General features: G+C 41.1%; 1 protein-coding gene across 4 annotated transcripts; it reads right to left on the bottom strand.

The window, feature by feature from the left end:
* Positions 1-7,761: 7,761 nt before the first annotated feature.
* LOC127314196 (uncharacterized) lies at positions 7,762-12,116 on the bottom strand. Of its 4 annotated transcripts, none has more exons than XM_051344651.2 (7): positions 11,873-12,116; positions 10,227-10,590; positions 9,807-9,937; positions 9,577-9,727; positions 9,173-9,473; positions 8,995-9,095; positions 7,762-8,239 (listed from the first exon to the last, which is right to left on the bottom strand). In XM_051344651.2, exons 1-6 carry the CDS (start codon positions 12,072-12,074, stop codon positions 9,006-9,008), a joined length of 1,239 nt encoding a protein of 412 aa, XP_051200611.1. In that variant the 5' UTR covers positions 12,075-12,116; the 3' UTR covers positions 7,762-8,239; positions 8,995-9,005. The 4 variants fall into 4 exon arrangements, with proteins under 4 accessions (XP_051200611.1, XP_051200612.1, XP_051200613.1 ...); XM_051344652.2 differs by having other exon boundaries at positions 7,762-8,213; XM_051344653.2 differs by having other exon boundaries at positions 7,762-8,210.
* Between the last annotated feature and the right edge of the window lie 3,057 nt (positions 12,117-15,173).

The raw sequence follows: 15,173 nt of genomic DNA, 5'->3' as shown, positions 1-15,173 counted from the left end.
GTCCATGGTGATTGTGGAGATGTACTAATAGTTTCTTGGGTGGGCAGGAAACTATGGTGCCGAGTACAAGCAGGCTACCGGCTAATAGTTTCGAATTGAATGGCGAAGCCAGCAATAATTCAGGTCATTTTTGTGAGTGGACATATGCAGCCGAGCAGAAATCCATACACGATGTACCGGTCGGCGTGCCCGTCGATCGAGCCACGCCGTGCAGCCGTCGTCTTCGTACAAGCGCGCATAAGGCCCTGTCGGCACCTGGAACATGGCGTCGAGAGAGCCCTCGGCGTGACATGAACGATTGAGGACTGAGGACCGCTAGAGCAACGTGGCCGTGTTAAATATCAGCTCTCGAGCCTTGCAGCTGTGGGAGGTGAACTCATCGAGCAAAGAAAGTTTCGAGGCCCGCTGTTCTTGACGTAGACATTCAAGAAGCTAGGATTGTCTCCTTGGCACAGGAAGCCCTTCACCCAAGTTCCAGGACGTCACGGACATGCGCATCGAGGTCGGCCACCTGCGGGGATGGGCACCTTGCGAGCTCCACCAGCTTGGGCGCGGAAAGGTGCCTAAAAGTCTGTGAAGATGGAACGTTGACTACCGGTGCTAGCAGTGAGGTCTTCAGGCTTCGCTCAACCTACCTCCGCGCATCGCTCCGGTTTCGATCTTGCGAGTTGTTGCAACACGCGTGGCTCCAACAAAGCCGGAACGACCTGCTTCAACAATTCCAAGATCTTGAATCGGGGGAGAAGGAAGGGGAGCTCTTCCCGTCACCGCCACTCCTAGCTGGGGGCTACCACCAGGATACCCTGCTCAACAAGAAGGTGAACACGAGGCCGGCACTGCTGCCGGGAGGGAACGTGCAGCGTGGCTGTGGTCACCAACCCCGGCCCCTCGCCGCCTCTCAAGTCGCGCAGCATGGCTGTGGTGAACGACCCCGGCCGCTCTCGGCCTCTGGCGTGCGTCGAGCGCAGCTACGGGCTGCTCCTCCCCTGGTTTTTCTATTTGAACTCCTCGGATGGGATTGGATGTTCTGATTGAATGATCGAGCTAGGGCCACAGGTGTACGTACCTGCAATTTTCTGTTTCTCTGTATTACTTGCGAGACTGCAACTCCATCAGTCTGCAGACAGTATTTTCAGTGGGGAGCAGGAAAAATCTTGAATCATTTAGTGCATCCAACTTGAGCTCTTTCATAAATTCCACTGACACCAACGACCGAGATTAGGCTTTGCTTTTATAATCTCTACGATCGAGCTTCTTTTGCTCTTTGAAGTAATAGAGAGGACAAAATGTATGATGCCTCTGGCTATATTCGTGCCCCTGATGATGCCAAAGACTGCGTTTTCCCCTCCTCATTATGTGAGTTAAACTGGCATGTATTTGGTTGCAGTGCAAACATCACATATTTATCACCCAAGGATCGGCGGATTTTATACAGTTGTCAAAACATGCTTATAATTATGTGCAAGACTGCCTTTAAAAGAATGATTTGCAATATATTCTGTGACGGGAAATCGGGATCCAAATACTCTATATTTAAAAAGATCTGAGGTTGAATCATATTGTTTTGATTTCAATAAAAAAGGATGCAAAAATATTATCTTTTCAGAAAGATACTATGGTAATTGAGAAAAATGATTATGTTCTATTCCATGGATTGGAACTTTGGGATGCAATCCGTCATATTCCTCTCCGTTGGGACATATGCTGCATTATTGTGATTTTGGAATTTTTTTACTTGACTATTTGATATGTCACGCCTTAATTTTCAACTATCTACAAAAAAACGACTTGCCATTACATAAATTGCCCCATCCTACATTTCAATTGATCTGATACCCATTTTGACTTATTCATAATATCCACACGGAACTTCTGTGCACATGACGCTTAATTTTCTCTATTAGTGGGCTTTTATGTTATTACCTTATTAATTCTCTCTCTCGATAAAAGGCACAGGTACTTTTGACTGGCATGATTGTTTGTGTCAGCCTTTGCTTTTTAAACAAAAATAATAAACACAAGGACCATTAAATTGCTGATTATTTTATTTGTGATCTTGCAAAATTCCGTACTCACCACACACAACTTGATTTAATGGTTGCTACTCAAGGGCAGCGGGTCATGTTCATTACGAAAATTGATTCAAAAGCTGCGAAATGGCTCAATGTCTGCGGGTTATGTTGATTTCAGAAGTGAAGTCTGCTTACAACGCTTTTTAGCTCATAGTTGAAGATGAAAATATTGAATAGATGGCTTGCGTTAAGGAAAATACCATAAATAGACATGCCAATAAAACCATATCTTTTAAATACAAACCTGGTCGAAAGTCACAAAATGACATAGTTACCTATAAAAAACCAAAGTAAACGATAACATATACAAGCTTTTATCTCGTAGCAACGTACGGGCATTTAGCTAATATGTATGTAGTCTGCTCACAACTTTTGCCATCGTTGGACCCGGATCAATGTCATCTCCATTCTTTTAGTTAGATTTTTTCCATGAACATGCAATGGAATCCCATGGTACTACTAATTATGATTGGTGGTGTATGTGCCAAATCAAATACTCCGTACATTATTAAAACAATAAAAGCAAATGTGTACATGTAATCGGCCTGTTGTAGAGGGGGCTGAAGCCTCCACGACGCGGAAACGTAGTCGGGCTGTATTAGAGGGGGCTGAAGCCTCATCTGAAGTTCATATTGACATGATCAAAGGTAATGAGCATCTCTTATATATGAAATCAAAACTCCAAGGGATGTCGTACGGTGCACTTTATGTGCTTGCCTCTTTTAATTCTTGATAGAACTCAAGGTTGTCCTTTCTGGCCTGAGCTATTTTTCTCTCTGCATGGCATTGGCTGAAGATTCATCCTTGCTTAAGCTATTAATCTCTCTACGTGAAATGCTATTTTTCATCGTTTTGACTGAAGAAAATAGTTTCCACCATCATGCCATGATTTCTGATTTTATGCTCGACAAATATTTTGTATGTTCACATGTGCTTTACAGGTTTAGATTAATAATCCAAACCAAAGGTAAAGCAACAACAATTTAGAATTAGGAACCATTTTGAACCAAAGTTTGATACCGCAGTCCCATTTCGAGAACTCTTGGCAGACAAGAATGGATGCTTGCTCAGGCTGTCATCTACATGATCTGAATTTTTTCAGTTAAGTAGAATGTCCTCAGGTTTTTATTTAACTCTGCAATCTTCATAGAGGCTAAGTCTCCTAACATGGTGTCACCAATTCCAATTTGTTGATAAGTTATTATTCATTGGTTCAGTTTCGCTCATTTTTTAGACAAAATGTTCATTGTTTGCTTCCATATCTGCTACTAAAAATTACGGAGTTGACAAGCTGACAATCTTCTCCATAAATCAATATGGTAAGTGTTACCACATATCCACACAAAACGAAAAAAGGGCACAATACGCCTTCCTTAGTTTCTTTCTTGGTAAATGTCATATGCTAATCAATACTTACATGCAAACTGAAGTCATGGTTCGTATGACCCTGCATTTTTTTTCATCTCTTTCCCTATATACACTATTTCATAGCGGTGTAGATAATAAGTTCGCATCCATTGTTGCTGAATAAGACAATCTACTGTTAAGCATGCATTTAGGTCCAAATGTTCTCATTCTCACTAATACGAGTGAGTTTTTGACAACCGGCTTACTAAGCATGTTTTTGTGTGGCAGTTTCCCTTTACTCTACGACCCACTTGTGAATTTCTGATTGTACTGACTGTTGAAGTTAAATGTCATAAGCATGCTGCATCCCTACACCAGTTTGATTGGGAACATTTGCAGCGCCAGGAGAATGCAAAGCTTCTATCGTATCTTACAAGTTTCTCATCCGAAACCTTTGAAGGCAATGGTTTCTTGTTTGGTACATGTAGAATTTTTTTTTTGCATGTTGGTACATGTAGGATTGTTGCTCGATGTAACTATATGTTACAAAATAGATTAACATTACTTGTCTTTCATGAATTTTTATCAGGGATTTTTTAAATGTTTGATTGTGAATTTTCTGGAATAGGTTAACATCAGTTCATCAATGAGGACCAGGCTTTACAGAAAATCAGTTGATAAACTACAAATCAGATAAGCACTACAAAAAAATATGTTGACCTACGATGTCCTGCTGGCCGGAGTCAGCTCCCATTATCAGTCAAAACATAAAGAACCAAAGGATGTCCTGCTGGCCGGACTCAGCTCCCAACCTCCAGGCATATATGCCTCCAGGTCCCCTTCTTGCTGCTACGTGATTGGGACCTCTCATGTCCACCAACGCCATGACAACCTGCCAACTTCTCCCTGTGTGCACAAGTATAAGGCTCTGTTGTATGCTCGTCCATCCATGCTGCATGACAACAACAATGCAAAGGAAAATTAGTCCACAAGTATATGCTTAACTGGTCAAGCAAACAATCAAAATCTTCAGGAAACAGAGACAGTTTCACGGTTCACACAACATTCATGCTTTCAAACAAAAAAAATATGCACCAGATTGCACTACATGTGTGCCTCTATCAGAGAAATGAGATCGTGACATAAAGTGAAATAAAGGAATGTCAGTTATGTAAATGTTATTCCTGGATAACATCATGCAGCCAATAAATTCAAAATAGAGAACTGTAGTACAGTATTTTCCGTTTAACAGAGATCATTACGACTTATCACTTATATCATAAACTCGAAAATAAAGCAACACGTACATCAGTAACCATGAAATAACATAATAGAGAATTGACCAGATCCTAATGCATGGCTATTCATAGCCTAGGTTCCATATTGTATAGGTACTTCACGCAAAAAATTGCATGGCGTCATGGCCCATCAACCAAGTAACAATGAGGTGTATGGCACTGTCGGCCGGAGCACCCCGGCACTGCTGGCCAGGATACCCCGGCACTGCCGCCCGAAATCTCTGAAGCCAAGTGTCGACCAGGGCCGGCACTGCCGCCCCAATACCACCGGCACTGCCGGCCACCCCAAAGTCAACTACATCTGAACCGTTCATTTGAATCCTATGGCTGTATTTATTTCACAAATGTCTAAGTTGCCCCTCTCCAGATCTAGACTATATATAGGGCTCCTCCAGCCACGAATTAGGGTTAAACAAGATTTGGCTTAAACTACTTTGAGCTTTGTCTTCCTAGAACTATGTTCTTTGTATCAAGGCACTCTTGAGGGATTTCTACTCTTCATGGATGATTCAAGGCTTCCCCTCTTTCATCCAAGTTCTAGTTGGATCTCCATCATCAATCTCTCACTTCTTAGATTCTACCCAAGGGTCTCTCTAAGAAGTGGTTCTATTGGCTTGGTCTAACCTACCAAGGGAGTAAATTTGGTTTGTGTTGGGTTGTGTGTGTTTTGATTTGTGTGTGTTCTTCCCCTTTCCCATCTTTCCCATCCACACATTTGGTCAAATTCGTGAGATCTGGGCACTCCCTAGCCCTTAGGCCTCATCAGGTTTCATGTCTTGGGTTTGATGTCTAAACCAAATACAAATCCATGAATATCAACCATCACATCTAGGATTTCACGTCTAGGATTTCATGTCTAAATCTAATAAAATCAATGAAAATCTTGGATGAAAAGAAGGGGATCAGAGGAGAATACTTAAGAAATGGGTTGGGAATGGAATGCACATATCTGTAGAAATCCATCAAAAAGAGAGAGGGATTTGAGTGGGGGAGAGAGGAGAGAGGTGTCGGGCTCAAGCTGGAGGATAAGGAGAAAAGAAAGAGGAAGAGTGGTGCCTAGGTCGGAATGGGCGGACTCAGGCGCCACACATAAGTGGATGCGTGGCGTCTATGCGAGCGACGACACACATTGCTGCCACGACAGCTATGCAAGCCACACATGCACGTCAGGGTGGGCATTCGGTTTTAACCGAAATTTCGGTTCGTTTTTGCGGGTTTTGAACAAATTCGGTTTTCAAAAATGGTAACCGAAATTGGCATGAAAATTTAGGAAACCGAAGATTCGGTTAACTGAGAAATTCGGTTCGGTTTTCGGTTAAAACAGAATGAACCTACTCACTTGAACAAATAGTAGGCATCACCGAAGAAAGCAAATAGTGATTGACATATCAACACAAAAAGCATCAACTGCAGAAGAAATCGACAAATGAGCACCAATCATGGAGGGATGCTATTTGGTAGGCTGCGGCACTCGTAGTACAGGTGCATCACTCGTGAGCGATTAAAAGGGGTAGCTAAGACTTCGAGCGACGTGTTCTATTATGCAGGCTTCACGCTATATTCAGAAAAAACTAGTACATCAAAAACCAAAGTCATACATTGAATGAACAATTTTTGGAACAACAAACGCAATTGGGCTTCTATGGAATGATCGGTTTATGCACAAATTGATGGTAGGTTACTCTATTCGGTCTTGTTCGGTTGGTGAGGCTAAAAACCGAATTCTAACAAATTTAATTCGGCTAGTTTAAATGGAAACCGAAAAAATAGCGGTTAATGGAAAAAAACCGAGATTTCGGTTAGTTTGGTTTCGGCTTCAGTTCGGTTTTCGGTTTCACGGTTTTTATGCCCACCCTGACATGCACGTACATGCCACTACACCTGGGCAAAACTTGGGCCAGGCCGGGTTTCGGGCCAAGCCCGAAAAAGCCCGAAACTAAAATGTCAAGCCCGAACCCGGCCCGAACTGGCAAAAGCATGGCGCGGCCCGACAAGCCCGGCCCAAACCTTGCCTAAATTGCAAAAACTGCAAGCCCAAACTGTACATGCCACGCATGCCACGGTGTGGCCCCGCTTGCACATGCGCCACACAAAAGGGTATCCATCGATGTGGGTTATTTCGTGCAATAATTTAGCTAAAGATTATTCTTATCAAAATCGCTAGCGAGAATAGCTGAGTTTAGAAAGCGTCAGACTGAAGATACGAAGGTCGCGTGTTCGATCCATGCTCACCGCATTATTTATTTTCGATCTGAAAACATACTTTTTCTATACTACCATGCTACCAATACATGCGGTCTATCTCATAGCATTGATTCTGAACATTACTTATTTATAAAAATTTGGCCGAAGTATCATATCTGTAAATCGAATGTGTGAATTTGTCCTGAAACATACTTTTACAATGTACTACCGAAGTACCTGTCGAACTTTTCTCTCTCTTACCACTGACTGATAAAAGAATATTTTGTAACTGTTGGATCCTGTTGGATCTATATTGTACCAATAATTGTGTTATTATAAATCACAAATGCTATTACTTTTATAAAATGTTGATTTACATGTTCATCCTGAACCTCCATCCTAAAATACGTGACATTCTAAAATGCTTCGTCCCAAACTTCTCCATCTCCAACCACTAATTAATCGGAATCACTTGGGATTTTAGTAAAACAAAATTGCAAGAAATTGTCAAAATTTCTCATTCCAAGCTATGCAAAATCTAAAAATTGGTATTAAATGGCATATCTAAAAACCAAATGCAGAGTTAGTTTTTGGCCATTTTGGTACTGTCGTTCCAATCTCGACTAGTCGGGCTAGCCTTGCCCCATAAGTGGCATCTATCAAATTAACCCTTTAAAATTAGAAACCCAGAAATCTGAGATGAAAACTATTGATGGGTGTAACATATAATCTCAGTAGTCAGTAACAAACTGACAAGTAATCCCAAGCATGTCGGCATCGACATAATGCATGAATACAGTCTCAGCAACATTCAGGATATTTGCCTACGTTGTTGATTTTTCCTGTAGTATCATGAATAATTAACCTCCAAAAGAAAATGATCTTTCGGTCAAAATGCTGCCTTGCTAGCAAGGAAAATTGAGTTTTGTGAGGCTGATGTTTCGTAATATGGCCACCCTAGTAAACACTCGCCTAACCTATTTTAATTAGTATCATTCTCCAACACAACCAGAAGAGTCTCCTGCTCACTTGGTTCATTGTGTAGGAAGTAATTGTTGAGGAACAGGGGAAGAAATACTTAAGACTAGGTATGTTCAAACTTCACACAGAAGAAACATCCATGTGAAATTCACTTCTCTTGAGGTGGAAGTGGCGCCGGCTTTGGAGTTGGCTGGGACTTGCACGACCTGAACTCAGCCGATGGTGGAGCTGCTTTGACGTCTGGAACTGTTACCCTTATTGTTTGACGCTTCCCATCTTTGGTGGAAACATCAAGGAGAGCATCCATTATGAGTATATACCCCTCACTCTGCTTAAGAAATGAAAACCAAGATTCAACTGCAAGGGAAAGATGCAAGACAAAATAAGAATTATGTTGTCTGGTAAATCAAAATCCATGACCACTCAATAAGCATGAATCAATATATAGAAATATATATATTTCAAAAAAAAGCATGAATCAATTACTAGTAAAAATATTTAGTAAGTTTGCTGGTGCTTCTGAATCTACTTGATGTCCCAAAAGAAAATCATGCATAAAATAGAAAGAGGAATCAACATTCTTTATCTACAAACATATGCAGGAGCACAGTACACTGCAATACAAAATTGGCCCCAGTTGTAGTCGTGGACCAATGAATGTAAAAGCTAAAGTTAAAGAGTAAACAAGGCCCAAGAATACAATCTCTGCCAACCAATTTTTACCTTTATTCACCCATATGCTGTCCAGAAATATAAATCTACCACATTATGCTGATGTGGAGTCATGTCAGCTTTCAACGATGAAATAAGGCAGTTTTATTTTGAACATAAAAATAACTGATGTGCCCTTCATCTTTCCATATAATAATAGTGCAACAATGTTTCAAAGATGTATAATTACTATCTATTGGCTGCGTACCGTAACATTGCTAACCATGTACTGAACTTGGTGTGAAAAAGTTAATAAAACATGGCAGCACGCATGACTCATAAAATCATAAGAAGTTTTGTCATAATTAATGTAATCTTCCAATTTTGACCATTCTAAACTTGTATTGCAGATTTATAATTCAAGTTAGGCAGATTTAAGTTTCTGAAATGAAGAAACTTACATGAGAACCACCTAAGATAGAAGCTTGTGTGCTTCGAGAAAGATCATGAGGTCACACAATTGGATGATATCATCTACCGATAGCTTGTTAGGTAGGGCGTCCTGCAAATAATATTGACATCAGTGCACAATTAAATAACTTTTTTAGATTATATTTTGCAAATGTTGTATTTGTTAACCTGAATTTGTTCCTCGTGCGTATAAGCGCCGCTAGCAAATCTGAAATGGTGGACCTTATTTTTACCATTGTATTTACTTTTAAACTTCCTGAACTGGTAATCATTCATGGCATCTTTCAAGCCATGAAAATGAGAACTGTCCCATGGGATGTTACAATTGTGGAACTGGATAACCTTCTTTTGAAATGTAGGGTCATTTAGTCTATTTGGAACAGTACAGGTAAAGAAGGCAGTTCGTTTCTTCTTGTCCCAGAAGAATACATAATCCAGAATCTTTTCTCGGAAGTTAGGTACAAGTTCACTAGACAAATAGAGAAAAAAAACGGATATCATCAGTAAATAAAGTAATGATCCAGTTTGAAAAAAATGGATATGATGCAATTCGAAATGTGAGATACACTTACAGAGTGAAAGACTTCAATTTGTCCACCAAATCCTGAAGTAAAAGGCACTGATATTGCTTGTTTTCAGATCTTATACGATTTAATATCACCTCAAGTTCAAACCCCAGACCATTTAAGTCTAACATCAAACCTTCATCAACATTTTTCAAATCTGAAGACACACTTATGTTACATTATTTATGGTAAATATATTTCTTGTAAATAGCAGTCCAAAACAATATATATCTTACCTTTCCGGGTAAATCCTGCAAGTTTCACGACAAAATCGTCCCCCACAATCTGATAATAAGTGTTCTCCAGTCGCAAATTCCCATGATATTCACCATTTGCTGCCAACTCGGCGAGCCCATTCACAATTTGCCTAAGATTATAAGTTATCAATACACAATACAATAACCAATATAAATTCACATAATCCTTTGAACTATTATTGCACTTTGATTTGAAAGTATAAACATGGTAGCGTAGGACTGTGTCCTATAATCAGTCAGATTAAAGTTTAATCCTAAGTGACATGTCAAAGATGGAACTAACCCTAGCCATAGGAATACAAGTCTCAAAACTGATTTACTTCAACTTTCAACGTAAACACACACAATGATTCAATGGGCAATGTGCAATAGTGTAACAGCATGACTGAAAAAACTTACCTTACTATATGCTGGAATCCCTGTGAAGGCACAATGTCAAGCTTATTCGCCAAAGAAAATCTGGTCATAAGGTAATCAAAGAGCCGACCAGAAAGTGGTTCCAAAAAAACTCCAGGTATCTTGTCGGATTTGTTTGTAACATAACCTTCGAGACGTAGAATATTTGGGTGGCAAATCCTCCGCATAATCTGCAAACAATGCGACGACGGGATGTCCAGATCCAAGATCACATCCACATTGTAGGATGGATTGATATTGCTGGGTTTCTTCATTATGAACTTTCCTCTCTGTCCCAAGTCTTTAACTTCCACTATTTGCACCTTTTGAATCAGGAAGGGGATGGAGAAAGTCCGTGTTCTCTTGCCTGGAAAAAAAGTTAATAATCCAGTATAAATACCTGCCCAAACAATTCTCTTTCTTCCATCCTCTTACTTCTAAAAAAAACACAAAACCTCGCAGATATCCAATTGTTCGAGGTCAACGGTAAACAATCGCAGCACACTGTTACAACTTAGGTACCTTAGAATGTACTAGTGCAAAACCTAAGCCTTGCTACAGCACCACATTAGATCAAATGAAAACCTTTTCAGAAAATGACAAATAATACATGTGATTTTTTTTGTTTTTGTTTCAGAACCTCCCAATTCTATCAAAAAGTTAAGAAGAATATTTATGTATTTGCAAAAAACGGAGTTGTGTTCTGCTATGTCCAGGTTATTTAACACTTACATCATGTAGAAGTCATATCTACATACCACAGCAACAAGGATATAAATACATAATTAGGCTCTTACTTGTATACTCGATTACTCGCTTGGATCGAGAGGCCCTGAAGGCATAAGGGATGCTTAGAACATTGAATTAACCAGGTGCACTAACACAATTTGCACCAAATATCTTGCACAAGAATCAAACCGAAATGGAATTACTGTCAACAATATACATAGCAAAATAACTCGCACCAGCAAACGCCAAGTGAGAGTAGAACGAAAATTACTATTAATTTCTCAAAGAATGCAATATATGTGCTGGACACACCCACCTTGGGCTCATGGACCAGGATACGTGGTTTCAGAATATGTTGCAAGGACCAATCAACACTTGATATAAAACAAGTTTTCTGAAGGTATTTCCATTTACGCGCAAGTGCAATCTATCGCCCTGTGCTATGCATGCCAAACGAAACTAGCTTGTACAAGACCTGCCAAGCGACAAACAAGTAACCTGGAGGTATATTGGTTTAGTAAAATTACGCAAGTCTATCCCTATCAAACAAAGAAGTAGCTGAAAGAGGCACTCAACTCAAACTATGCTCAATCAATTCAAGCTGTGGTTACTGAAGCTTCCAACCAGAAAGAATACCAAGAAGGGGCGGGCCTCTTGAGTATGTCAAGAACATAAGAAGAAAACATGGGATGGTCTGGCACTCAAGAGGACATGAACACGAACAGAGATAGCATCAAGAATTTCTTTACCCGCCCCAAACAAGTCTCCTACTTACATCCTGTTGCTTCTATTTCGCGTGTGTGCAACTCGAGAAAACGCAAAACCTCACATAGTCAATCGTCGGAGATCAAGAGTAAACGATCTCACCACGCAGTTACAACTTAGAACTTATTTTCCAATTTATTACGGCAACAACTTACCGAGGGATTGCGCTCCAATGGCGGCTCCGCCCCGCCCGCCCCTTCCCGCTCCCGCCCCTTCCGCCCCGCCATGACCGTGCGGCACCGGAGATCCGCTTTGCCCTCCGCCACGACCCCCGCTTCTACCACCTCGTCCCCCGACGGCTCCTCCGGTTGGGGCGCCTCCGCCTCTCGCTCGTCGTCGACCGCCGCCACGGGGCATTGCAGCGCCGCCGTGTATTTTTTTTTTTCTTCCTTTCGAGATGGTCGGGCAGGGGAAGGAAAAATAATGTAGCCGGCTCGATATATGGGACTCAGGCCCAGCGCAGCGACCCTGAGTTCCGTTAGCGGATGGACGCTCACGTCCGGCATGAGCTGGGCCGGTTTTAGGCAGTTCACGGCCAGGCTATTCTTCGGGACCTCCTTTAGCGAGCTGGTGAGCCTGCGTTGCTCACTTGGGCCGGCCCACAAAACCGCAACCTCGCCTCACCGCGTTTTGAAGTTTTTCTTTTCAGTTAACAACGGCCAGCCGTGGAGCAGAACAAAAATAGCCTCATCACTAACTGAAACGTGTTCGTCTCCAATACAAGCAAATCTAATCAAGTCCGAATTTAAACCATAAGGATCAGCTTATTCTAGGCCCGGAGCGAAGCTCTGCCCCTATCACCGCCGCTATAGTAAAGGGTTGGCTGGCCATCTAGGCTGAGCTCCATTAGAATCTAACGGCATGCACTGGAGGAAATGTCCTCGACAGCACCTTTGCCCTCCTTTGGCTACTCCATCTACCCCTATTCGACAGTTCCTTCCGCCTCTCGTACGTCCTCCTCTTCCTCTTCTGACCCCTTAGAATCACCCAATATCCTTACCGTTAGGGGTGTGGACCGAACATATATTAAGCAAACTAAAGAACATTTATTTCATACAAGCGAAAGAAATATTAAATAGAATAGCAAACATTTATCAAGCAAAGTAACAAAAGAGATGTTGATTTTATACATATACATTCAACCATTTTTCTTACTCAGTGAATAGTCGTGGCAGCAAGTACAAACTAATTTATACATAAATAAAGTAGACCAGCAATATCATGGGTACAAAACATTACTTAAGGATACTACTACCATAGGTACATTATAGAACTCAAATGATGGTACTTTATGTGTGCATTCTTTGAAAATGTTCTCAAATTTATAATGGAACATTGAAGCCCTTCTCGAACGATTCTGCAGGAATTTGCTAATCATCCACTCCAGATTAACACCTCTGTTGTAGCGTTCCATCACTGTGAATGGCCCAAACTCTTCTGCCTCTGGATCCATCACCGGTTAACAAAAGGCTGGAGCTACATACAATAATAGTTGAAGGAACAGATCTTTTTTGGCGAGTCCAAATAACACTTCTATACTCAGACGTCTGCCGACGATCCTGGATGGTAACCACCTGTATCAAATATGCCGAAAGGGGTAAGCAAATCTTCAAGCAGGCAAACAAACAACTATATCCATCAACTTACGAAGAGGTCACACTTGACAGAAACTACAAAATGACAAGAAGAATAGAGTTCACATTTCACATTGACTATACTATGTCCGGGAAAGGAAAAGCAAATGATCCTCGCCAAATGAAACATAAGAACCAGGTCTAGTAGAACCTGTCATCTCATTCCTACTAAAGCATTGGCATAATCAGCCATACACTCTGAAGAATTGAAGGTCATTCACATCGCACAAGTTTTGAGTGACAGGAGCTTACTTTGGAGTCCGCCCCCGCCGTTTTTCTGAACTGCTGCACTGCACCCTGCGCTCGCCGGTGCTCAATATCATCCCACATCGCTCGAGCCACTGCCAGCATACTCGATGTTCACCGGGGTATTCTCTCCCTCCTCCAAATCCAAGCCCTACCGAAACATATCAAGAAATAAAGTTTCTGCAATTTATGCACACTACAACAATATTAAACCTCTGAACAATCTATTCTTACCCAAGCCTTACCTAGACGGTGAGGCCATGGGCGTGAGCTGCATATGCAGGCAGCATGGGGAAGGGGCACAAGTTACTTTCGCCCCATGCTTCAGCTTAACATCAAATCTTAAGTTTCTGATTGCTCCGCCATGCTGTGGCCACACCTTAATATTAATTGTTCATGCCTGCAGTAGATATTCACATTATCTATCCTGGGGAAGGGGAGCAACACCAATATTCACACATTGTATTTCGTGAGCTTTATACTGAACCATAACACACTCAATCAACACTCAATCAATCATAGATGTATAATCATGTAGATGATCCTTAATTAATTTTCAAAATATGTCATTTCTGCACTTTTAAGGAAGCTATACCATTATCAACACCATGAGCCAGTGCATCACTAATCAGGGCATTCGCTTGCAGCTCACCGACATACGCAGATTAAAAAGGTATACTGTATCCCAAATATTACACCGGCAGCATTTTGGGTCTCCTGAATGTGGGACATTATTATTAATTTTTCAGTTGAATAGGTCCTTCCAAACGATCAGCAGAAAGCAGAAGCAAATGTAAAGAAAGAAGCTGCCAACATCGGTAAAAGCTAGTTTCATCTTTATAAATTATCCAACTACCGGGTAAAATATTTTTATAGCTCGGAGTGCTTTATGAAACAATAGGAACACAGATCTAGAATGAAAAGGAAACACAATGGAAGGACAAAACTACCTGACAAATGAGAGAAACTCAGAGAGGAGTACTGATTGGGTTCATCAAAGTCCAATCTTGTTCAGAGGGGCAGCATCTACTGCCAAAAATCAGCCATCAACGAATTATCTTAAGAAAACAAAGCCAGTTAGTAAAAACAATATATTCTAATTCCAATCTCGCTTACAAATCTAGATAGTTACGCAAATTCTTAATAGTACTTTTTTACGAAAACAACTTGGTTGATTCATTAATTAAGCTTAATACTGAGATACCAATCCAGAAATCGCCATAATCTTATCGAGAGTGATATTTTCCACACCTTGATGGAGGGCCTGATCTGGAGCATGAAGGAGGTCATGGATCAGAGCTGAAGTGCTGAACCCGCCTCACCCAGACTACCTCGAGACCGAGCAGTGCTGCAGCAAACCCTCTGCAAGTGGGAAACAAATGACAAAAGTCAACAAACCTACAAAATTGATTGGGAAAAATAGAGAAGGCTCTCATGCTTTGATTATTTGTAGAACGGGAACATTTCATCAGTTATATAGATTTCATTGGCCTCTTCTAAATGTAAGTCTAAGCTACAACCGCATACTACAGCAATGTTCTGGAAAATCCAGATCTGTGGCGTTTGGATAACCACT

Source organism: Lolium perenne, chromosome 7 (genome assembly GCF_019359855.2).
Source record: "Lolium perenne isolate Kyuss_39 chromosome 7, Kyuss_2.0, whole genome shotgun sequence".
Lineage (NCBI taxonomy): Eukaryota > Viridiplantae > Streptophyta > Magnoliopsida > Poales > Poaceae > Lolium > Lolium perenne.
Note: the sequence above shows the minus strand (reverse complement) of the source record. Positions and strands in the feature narration are given on the sequence as shown.

Bases quoted from the DNA above. Each gene is read 5' to 3' on its own strand.
- LOC127314196 (XM_051344651.2), bottom strand. From the start codon at position 12,074: ATGCCCCGTGGCGGCGGTCGACGACGAGCGAGAGGCGGAGGCGCCCCA. The intron at 9,728-9,806 runs GTAAGATATATA...GTGTGTCTTCAG, and splicing joins TGCAGGATTTACCCGGAAAG to ATTTGAAAAATGTTGATGAA. The intron at 9,096-9,172 runs GTTAACAAATAC...TATTATTTGCAG, and splicing joins CGCACGAGGAACAAATTCAG to GACGCCCTACCTAACAAGCT.